At 46.8% G+C, this 10531-nt stretch overlaps 1 protein-coding gene across 1 annotated transcript in view; it reads right to left on the bottom strand.

The window, feature by feature from the left end:
* Window positions 1-7172: 7172 nt before the first annotated feature.
* LOC107395372 (cytochrome P450 2J2) overlaps window positions 7173-10531 on the bottom strand; it is a 15155-nt gene continuing 11796 nt past the window's right edge. Inside the window, exons 8-9 of the mRNA XM_015974745.3 lie at window positions 9696-9837; window positions 7173-8145 (exon numbers count right to left, since the gene is read on the bottom strand). Coding sequence (XP_015830231.1) covers window positions 7970-8145; window positions 9696-9837 — 318 coding nt within the window. The 3' untranslated portion in view covers window positions 7173-7969. The remainder of the gene's footprint in view (window positions 8146-9695; window positions 9838-10531) is intronic.

The following is a 10531-nucleotide window of genomic DNA, read 5'->3' as shown; positions in this document are numbered from 1 at the left end:
GAAGGTAAATATATTGCATAAATCAAAAATAAAAGCAATTCAAATTACAAAATACAAATTACAAAATAGGTGAAACATTCTGGTACAGGACAAATGTGTAAAACAATGGATAGAGTGAACCAATGAAAACTGTGAAATAAATTCAACATAAAAGAGGGCCAAAATCAAACATGTTCTGGAAACGCCAAGCGGAGGAGGTGTGTTTTTAGGCGACTCTTAAAGACTGGCAGAGATGGGGACAGCCTAACTGAGGGTGTCAACTGGTTCCATAGTGACGGTGCTAGGACTGAGAAAGCCCGGTTACCGCGAGTACGACACCTAGAACGAGGGACAGCGAGCAGGCCTTGGTCAGAGGAGCGCAGAGCGCGTGATGGGGAGTGTCTGTTCAGGAGTGTGGCTAGATAGGGGGGACCACCACCCTGGAAGAAATTAAAAACAAAGACGAGGATTTTGAATTGTGAGAGATAGCAAACCGGAAGCCAGTGCAGGGAGGCCAGAACCGGACTGATGTGGTCCCGTTTCCTGGTCCCAGTCAGGAACCTGGCTGCGCTGTTCTGCACAACCTGTAGGCGACACAGTGATGACTGACACAACCCTGCATAGAGAGAGCTGCAGTAATCAAGCCTAGAAATTACAAAGGCATGCAGTACCCGCTCCAGGTGGGCTCTCGACAGCATAGGCTTGATTTTTGCAAGGCGTCTCACTCTCGAATCTGTGCTAGTGCAGGAGATGCTTGGGTGGGTCAGACGCTGAATGCTTTAATACCATGATGCAGTTCTTCTGTGAACTGACAGAGTGGGAGTCTAAAGAACGTACAGCTCAGCAGGACAAAGCAGCCACCAGCAGAAGCATTTGATGGAGGGTCTCTTGTCTGCACTGAACACATTAGCTGATAAAAAGAAGTGAACTTTTTATGCACAAAGCATATCATGCACATGTGAAAAGTGAATTGTTTATTTTTGCACTGAAATACTTGAGTTTGTTGCACACATGTATTTTTAATAAATGACTTCAAGAGTTATTGTCATGGTTCTGCCTTCTCTCTGCTTCTGCTGCTATTTCCCCTTCAATGTTTGCAGGTGAGTGTGTTGGGGAGCAGCAGCAGCAGCTGCAGCTAATTGCCATCAGCCTGGCCAGAGGATTTAAGGAGCGGTGCTGCCACACCTCAACGCCGGTTGATACTCTACTGTTGGGTACATCTAGCCACGTCCTTATCTGTGCCTTGACTTTAAGACTCGTTTACCTGAACTAACCCAGCTCTGCATTCTTGTCTGTACCAGCCCTGGATTCCCTCCACCTGCCTGAGGTGTGATTTATCACAAGCGTCGTTCAGCTTCCCTGGCCTCCTGCTCTCCACCGCTCACCTGCCTTCCTGGATCCAGCATCACCTCCAGCGACCATCTCCTCCCTGCATCAACCTGACTTGCCTCTCCCTCCTGCCCCTCGTCCTGCTCAACTCAGTAAGCCCGTTCCTCTCATGATTATTCATCTCCTGGTTCTCAGTTTCTAATCACTCTCACCGTTCTTCTTAGAGTCAGAGTTGCCTTGTTTCCAGTCCCGTTTGGATCAGCGCCCTCAGTTTTTGCTTTGTTTTCTTTATAAAATAAAGATTTTATTATCATCTCTTACCTTATCCCTGAGTGATTCTTCATGTGGGTTAAGAAATTACCACCCATCATGACAGAATCAACCGGCCAAACTACAGATCCCATGACAGAATCACTTCCTCCGGCGTTAGTTTCCACATTAACCCAGCACGAAAGATCTATTCAGTCCGTGCTCGAACAGTTAACCATCACCAATCAACGGTTACTACAACTCGACGCCGAAAACCACCAGCTGCGGGCTCAACTCAGTGCTACAGCCTCATCCAATCCCTCCGCTCCACCCGCTCCGTCACTTCCGGTTCCACCATCACCAGGTCATTTCCGGGTCGCAGATTCTCCCACACCAGACACCTTCTCAGGTGAGCCCGGCAAATGTCAGAGTTTTTTGTTGTTATGTAAATTAGCGTTCGAACGATCTCCTGACACTTTTTCAAGCGATCCGGTAAAAATTTCGTTTATTGTAGGATTATTACGTGGTAAGGCATTGCTATGGGCCGAGGCTAGGAGTCGCCAGCCTGGTTTTTTACTCGGTCCTCTCCCTGAGTTTCTGTCTGAATTCACACAAATTTTCGACACTCCTGACAACCCTGCGGAAATAGCTAAGCAGATCTGGAACTTACGTCAGGGGAGATTTTCTGTACTAGACTTTGCCATTGAATTTAGAACTTTAGCATCCATTTCCACACTTGATGACGCGTCGCTCCGAGCCGCCCTTTCTCAGGCCCTGTCAGAAGATCTTCAGGATCAGTTAGCCTTCTGCCAGATTCTGAGAACCTGGAGAGTCTAATCTCCCTTGCCTCTCGCATCGAAAAACGCCTCAAGAACCGGCGTAGGAGTTCCCGACAGCTGCCTCCCGTCACTGCCCCTGAGATGCACATCGCGACCCTGACACCACCACTGTCGCAGACAGAACCTATGCAGCTGGGCAGGGCTCAGCTAACTCCTGAGGAGAAACTGAGGCGGAGGACTGCTAGTCTCTGTCTCTATTGTGGTCAAGCAGGTCATATGATCTCACACTGCCCTGTTCAGCCAAAAGATTGCACCCACCAGTAGGTCCAGGGTTACTGGTGGGTGGCATTGCTGACCCAAGACCCCTGTGCTCCATGAACTGTGTGGTCTCCTTTAATCACAAAACCATCTCTGCAGTTGCCTTGGTGGATTCTGGGTGCGAACGCAATATACTGGACCAGGTGGTGGTGCAACAACTGGAGATTCCCACAGTTCTTCTTTCTACGCCCCTCCGTGCGTCCTCCCTGGACGGTTGTTCCCTGACTACCATCACCCACCAGACGGTTCCCATAAACCTACTGGTATCCGGTAACCACCATGAGGTAATCTCCTTCTTTGTGTTTCCATCCCCTCAGTCACCTGTCCTGGGCCACGAGTGGTTAACCACGCATAATCCACAAATCGATTGGAGAACAGGGAGTATCTGTAACTGGAGCAGTTTTTGTTTGTCCCACTGTTTATCATCTGCCTCTATCCCTATACTCAACCCCAAGGCCAACACCCCTGAGTCTCCTGACCTGTCCGGAGTACCTCCTGAATACCACGACCTCCGGCAGGTCTTCAGCAAGGACCACGCCTCGACGTTGCCACCCCACAGACCCTTCGACATGCGCATCGATCTCATCCCAGATTCCAAACTACCCACCAGCAGGTTGTATAACTTGTCTAGACCAGAACATGAAGCCATGACTCAATACATTTCGGAATCCCTTGCTGCGGGCATAATAAGACCTTCCACTTCACCCCTGGGTGCGGGATTTTTTTTTTTGTGTCCAAGAAGGATGGATCTCTACGTCCTTGCATTGACTACCGGGAATTAAACCACATAACCATCAAAAACAAGTACCCACTTCCCTTGCTCTCATCCACATTCGACCCAGTCAATGATGCCTCCATATTTACTAAACTCGACCTCCGAAATGCTTATCTAGTCCGAATCCGAGAGGGAGGCGAATGGAAGACCGCCTTTAAGACCCCTCTCGGGCATTTTGAATATCTGGTCATGCCTTTTGGACTAACCAATGCTCCCGCGGTCTTTCAGTCCGTGATTAACTCAGTTCTCAGCGATTACCTCAACAAATTTGTCACTGTTTATCTGGATGACATTCTCATCTTTTCCAGATCTCCCAGAGAACACCGCCATCATGTCCGAGCAGTCCTCCAACGCCTCTTAGAGAATCGTCTTTTTGTCAAGGCAGAGAAGTGTGAATTTCACTCCTCGTCCGTCAAGTTTCTCGGCTTTGTTCTGGAGAGCGGAAAGTTGAAGGCAGATCCGGAAAAGATCAGAGCTGTGGAGGAATGGCCCTCACCCACGACCAGAAAACAGCTGCAACGGTTCTTGGGCTTTGCCAATTTCTACCGCAGATTCATTAAGGACTACAGTACCATAGCCACCCCTCTCACACAACTCGCCTCCATTAACAAGTCTTTTTCTTGGACTCCTGAGGCGGAAGAGGCCTTCCTGACATTGAAGAAGCGTTTCACCCAGGCACCCATCCTCACCCGACCAGATCCTCTCCTGCAATTCACCCTGGAGGTGGATGCGTCTGACACCGGAGCAGGTGCTGTATTGTCCCAGGTCTCCCCAGTCGATAAGACCCTGCATCCGTGTGCTTTCTTCTCTCGTCGTCTGTCCCCAGCCGAGAAGAACTACGACGTGGGAGACCGGGAACTGCTGGCCATAAAACTGGCGCTGGAGGAGTGGCGGCACTGGCTTGAGGGGGCGGAACATCCCATCCTGATTTTGACTGATCATAAGAATCTAGCGTACCTGAGGGAGGCCAAGAGGATTAATCCCCGCCAGTCCCGCTGGTCTCTGTTCTTTTCCCATTTTAACTACCGCATTTCTTACAGACCCGGAACCAAGAACACCAAACCTGACGCCCTATCCCGCCTATACGCCCCGGACAGGGAGGTTGAGTCCACCACTATCCTTCCTCCATCCTGTATCCTTGGGTCTATTACTTGGGACATCTCCACCAATGTTCTAGAGGCCCAGCAGACGGACCCTGACCCAGGTACGGGCCCCCCTAACCGAACCTATGTTCCCTCCTCTGTTCGCAGTGCAGTAATTAAGTGGGCCCACACCTCCAGGTTTTTTATCCACCCTGGCGTGGGTAGAACTCTTGCCCTCATCCGTCGGATGTTTTGGTGGCCGTCTCTCTACAGGGACACTAAGGAATTCATAGGCGCGTGCCAGGTTTGTGCCCGAAACAAGTCGAGCAACCAGTCACCTCATGGTCTCCTCTGCCCCCTGCCTATTCCATCACGCCCCTGGTCCCACATAGCATTGGACTTTGTTACCGGGTTACCCGACTCCAGGGGTTTTAATACCATACTCACCATTGTTGACCGGTTCTCCAAATCCTGTCATCTTGTCACTCTTAAACACCTTCCAACCTCTGCAGAAACTGCCAACCTCCTCATCTCTCAGGTTTTCCGTCTACATGGGATCCCCTTGGAGATTCTCTCGGACCGGGGTCCTCAATTCCTGTCTCGAGTATGGAAGGAGTTTGCCGCCCATCTGGGGGCTCGACCTGCTCTGAGTTCTGGCTTCCACCCACAAACCAACGGCCAGTGCGAGCGGATGAACCAGGAGCTGGAGGCCATGCTGAGATGTGTCTGCTCCAATAACCCGTCTGGATGGAGCGGCCAATTGGCATGGATTGAGTATGCAAACAACTCTCACGTCTCCTCCACCACAGGTCAGTCCCCATTCGAGATCTCTCTGGGTTATCAGCCACCTCTGTTCCCCTCCGACTCCGATTCCCCAGCTTCAGTTCCCCAGTTCATCCGTCGCGCTCGGCGCACCTGGAACCAGGCCAGAGCCGCTCTCCAACGGACTACCGACCGCAACCGCCGGCTGGCTGACCGGCGCCGCCGTCCGGCCCCCGTCTACGCTCCTGGCCAGCAGGTATGGTTGTCAACCCGTGACATTAAACTTAAGGGTGCCAATAGGAAGCTCTACCCCCGGTTCATCGGTCCCTACACCATCACTGAAGTTCTCAGTCCTGTTTCTGTGCGCCTGTCCCTGCCCTCGTCCATGAGGGTCCACCCGGTCTTCCATGTCTCCTTGGTCAAGCCCTTCGTGTCCAGTCCTCTGTGCCCTCCTGCTGAGCCTCCTCCTCCTGTCCGGCTCTCTGACGGCAGTCTCGGCTACCGGGTCCGGCGCATCCTGGATGTTCGCCCCCGGGGTCGCGTTCGTCAATACCTTGTGGATTGGGAGGGATGCGGTCTGGAGCATCTTCAGTGGGTTCCTGCTTCGTGGATTGATGACATCTCTCTCATCAGGGATTTTGAGTCCTCCTCCTCCTCCTCCTCCTCCTCCTCGGCTGGGCCGCCGGGTGGCGTCCCTTGAGGGGGGGGGGGGGGGTATTGTCATGGTTCTGCCTTCTCTCTGCTTCTGCTGCTATTTCCCCTTCATTGTTTGCAGGTGAGTGTGTTGGGGAGCAGCAGCAGCAGCTGCAGCTAATTGCCATCAGCCTGGCCAGAGGATTTAAGGAGCGGTGCTGCCATACCTCAATGCCGGTTGATACTCTACTGTTGGGTACATCTAGCCATGTCCTTATCTGTGCCTTGACTTTAAGACTCGTTTACCTGAACTAACCCAGCTCTGCATTCTTGTCTGTACCAGCCCTGGATTCCCTCCACCTGCCTGAGGTGTGATTTATCACAAGCGTCGTTCAGCTTCCCTGGCCTCCTGCTCTCCACCGCTCACCTGCCTTCCTGGATCCAGCATCACCTCCAGCGACCATCTCCTCCCTGCATCAACCTGACTTGCCTCTCCCTCCTGCCCCTCGTCCTGCTCAACTCAGTAAGCCCGTTCCTCTCATGATTATTCATCTCCTGGTTCTCAGTTTCTAATCACTCTCACCGTTCTTCTTAGAGTCGGAGTTGCCTTGTTTCCTGTCCCGTTTGGATCAGCGCCCTCAGTTTTTGCTTTGTTTTCTTTATAAAATAAAGATTTTATTATCATCTCTTACCCTATCCCTGAGTGATTCTTCATGTGGGTTAAGAAATTACCACCCATCATGACAGTTATAAGTATTCTTTGTCTTTGAGTGATGTCAGCTAGATGGAGTTTGGTCACACTAATCATGAACTAACTGTTAGCTCACATTAAGCCTTTCTTATCCTCAGGTGTGTAATCAAGTAACCCAGCTCAGATTACAGAAGGAAGTGGATCACATGCAACAAAGGTCAGATATTCATAGATTTTGGGCCACTTAAAGTACACACCTGACAAAAAAACATTACTTTCTGCATTTTATCAGAATCAGAATCAACTTTATTGTCAATGCCCCAGCGTCCTGAAGCATAGAAATTTGTCTCCACAGTCCAACCCGTCCATTGTTACACACACAATCGTGTAGAACAAAACCAGATACAGGCAGATCACGAGAGCGGCCTTCAAGGCGCTCATCAACCCTCACATGTAGCACATTTTGAAAGCCTCATCATTGATCAGTCACAGAAAACACCTTCATTGATGCTATGTAATGTTAAAAGCTTGCTGTGGATTTCTTAGTGACTTCCATATTCACACAACACTTAGAGTCAGGTAATGGGATATTTATTCAGCATATAAAATCACTTTGAACAAAGTGGGACAACTTCCAAAGGAACATTTTATTTTTAATAGTGGGAATTCATGTCTACACATATGTTCTCTCTGTCAAATGTCCAAAATGGCTGTGGATATTGGTTGTTTTCACTCTTCTCTGTACTCTCACTGAGGTTAGGAAGCACACAACAGCTCAGTTTGGCAGTTCTTACTTTCTTACTGTATAGTAAATAATAAATCATAAGTTACTAAGGTATTATAATTTAAGCAAACTTTATCAGTGACATTACAATTATAGAATATAACTAAATATTAAATCCACACAGATTACAATTTACAAAACGTATAGAAAAATTAATATTAAAAGTGAGCACATAGATTTTTCCCACAGAGTTTCTTTCCTTGGATTTAGAGGCATTAGTGATTTACCATGACACTTTTAAGATAACACATTCAGCCACTTTACTTTGAATGCCATAAAAGCAAAAGATGTAAATTTTGTAAATTTAATCTTAAGTCACACAAATAAAACTGAGTATTGTGGCCAGTCTGAAGCACACCTGTGCAAAATTCATGCTGTCTAATCAGCACCTTGACATGACTCACCCGTGAGGTGGGATGGATCATCTCGGAAAAAATGAAGTGCTCATTAACACAGATTTGAGAACGGTACTTGATGTTTTTCGTGAAATGTTTCAGATCTTTGAGTTCACAAAAAATAGGAACAAAATCAAAAGTGTTTATAATTTTTTTTCAGTGTAATTGTGCTCATTCTTGGACAACTGATGGCTCAGCGTTGTACCACACAGAGGCGGTAAGGTTTGGGACAACGAGTTCCTCCCAGTCTGAACTCCAGACTGGGCTGCTCTCCTTCTGGAGCTGAGAAGGAAAACCTCTGAAGGAGGGAGGTGAAGAACAGGAATAACTCCATCTTGGCCAGCTGTTCCCCCAGACACACACGCTTACCTGAGAATAAACAGTTCATTAGGTTTGATCACTCAATTTACAATTATTTACCATCCTCCCAGGCTACCCTAATGTCCTGTAAAAAGTAAGATTAAGCAGACTTTTATGTGTACTAATACAAGGCTCATCTGATGTTTTCATTGTGCTTTCTAAAAACTCTTAAAATGTGTCCAAACCCCCCACTTGGAAAATGGTCAATGTGTGATTTCTTTTTTACTTAATATCTTATAACTTATATCTTATAACTCCTTCTTGTGCTCTGCTGCTTGAATCATTTTTGAACAGATCGGTTTATTGCTGTGAAAAATCAGCTGTTTACAATCACACATTCTCGTTTCTGTTCAGACATTATTCTTTATGCACAAATTCAGATTATTTTAAATTTGAGAACAAATGCACACCTTTAATTCTTTTGTAAAATGCTTTTTTGGAAGAATTAACATGCAAATATTAGTCTCTAACTTTATTTTGGCAGCGGAAAGCTCTCAGAAGAGGCACTTCCTGTATGAAAAAAACAGCAGAGAGAGGTTCCTTTGGAATTTCTGTCTGGCATTGAAGAACATTGCCTGGTATAAATGTTTTAGGATCATACATAGTTAGTTATGTACTTTGAACAGACAACTCTCCTAAATCCGTCCATCCATCCATCCATCCATCCATCCATCTTTTCATCCGCTTATCCAGAGTTGGGTCGCGGGGCAGTAGCCTAAGCCGAGACACCCAGACTTGCTTCTTTCCAGCTACTTGGGCCAGATTTTCTGGGGGAATCCCAAGGCGTTCCCTGGCCAGGTGAGAGACATAGTCCCTCCAATGTGTCCTGGGTCTTCCCTTGGGTCTCCTTCCAGTTGGACGTGCCTGGAAAACCTCACCAGTGAGGCTTCCAGGAGGCATCCTGACCAGATGTCTGAGCCACCTCAACTGGCGCCTCTCGACGTAGAGGAGCAGCGGGTATACTCTGAGCCCCTCCCGGATGACTGAGCTTCTCACTCTATCGCTAAGGGAGAGCCCTTCACCCTGGGGAAAACTCTTTTTGGCCACTTGTACTCGCGATCTAGTTCTTTCGGTCACTACCCAAAGCTCGTGACCACAGGTGAGGGTTGGAACGTAGGTCGACCAGTAAATCAAGAGCTTTGCCTTTTGGCTCAGCTCTCTCGTCACCACGACAGACCAGTACAACGCTCGCATCACTGCAGACACAGCACCAATCCGTCTATCGATCTCGCGCTCCATCTTTCCCTCACTCATGAACAAGACCCAGAGATACCTAAACTCCTCCACTTGGGGCAGGACCTAGTCCCTGACCCAGAGAAGGCATTCTACCCTTTTCCGATTTAAATCCTCTCCTAAATCCTTCAGGTTTGAAATTCTTTAAAAAAATTGTTTTCTCTTAAAAGTTCATTAATTTATCCACATATCAAGGCACAATCTTAACAGTAAAGTTATTTTTTCTATTTCTAATATAAATACATTTCATCTGTAATAATTGTCACTGTGTGAAAATAAGTATAATAAAACTAATAGTGTTTTAATAACTTAAACAAGCAACTGACCTGCAGAGAAGGGCATGAAAGCATCTCTCTTCCTAAATTTACCATCCTGGTCCAAAAAGTGTTGAGGGTTGAAGGTGTGAGGAGTCTCCCACTCTGTCTCATCATGTAGGACAGAGTTAAGTGTGGGTATTATCATGGTGCCCTGATGGAGTACAGAATGAATAAAAGAGTAAACAAATGTTCATCCATTGAATTTCAATTCCCTTTTGATTCTTTCCAGGACCACAGAGAGCTCTCCAGCAGTCATTAGTTGAGAAGCAGGATAAAAGCCAGACAGGTTACCAATCTATTACAGGAGCATAAAAATATATTCATGCCCACAACTTGGGCCATGTAGGCCATACAGGTTTGAAACCATTAGTTTCAAAAACGGTGATCTCGTCACTCCAGAGTATAGAGTCCAAATAGTCTTCATCTCTGTCAGCATGGGCCCTAGCAAATCCTAGGCATGCTTTTATGTGCATGGGCTTTAGAAGAGGCTTCCTTCGTGGATGAGACCCATGCATGCCATTCCTCTGCAGTGTTCTCCGTTTGGTGTTTCCACTTTGGTGGCATGGGAAACAAACACTCCAGTTGGGCTTTCAAGCGCTTTAACAGAACCCAGAAGCTCCCCCAAGGATGAGACCACCCATGTATATATATCTATATATCTATATATCTATATATATAGATATATATCTATATCTATATATATATATATATATATATATATATATATATATATATATATATATATATATATATATATATACATATATATATATATATATGTATATATATATATATATATATATATATATATATATATATATATATATATATATATATATATATAT

The sequence above is a fragment of the Nothobranchius furzeri genome, chromosome 8 (genome assembly GCF_043380555.1).
Source record: "Nothobranchius furzeri strain GRZ-AD chromosome 8, NfurGRZ-RIMD1, whole genome shotgun sequence".
NCBI lineage: Eukaryota > Metazoa > Chordata > Actinopteri > Cyprinodontiformes > Nothobranchiidae > Nothobranchius > Nothobranchius furzeri.
The sequence above is the reverse complement of the archived record's forward strand: the minus strand, read 5'-3'. Positions and strand labels throughout refer to the sequence as shown.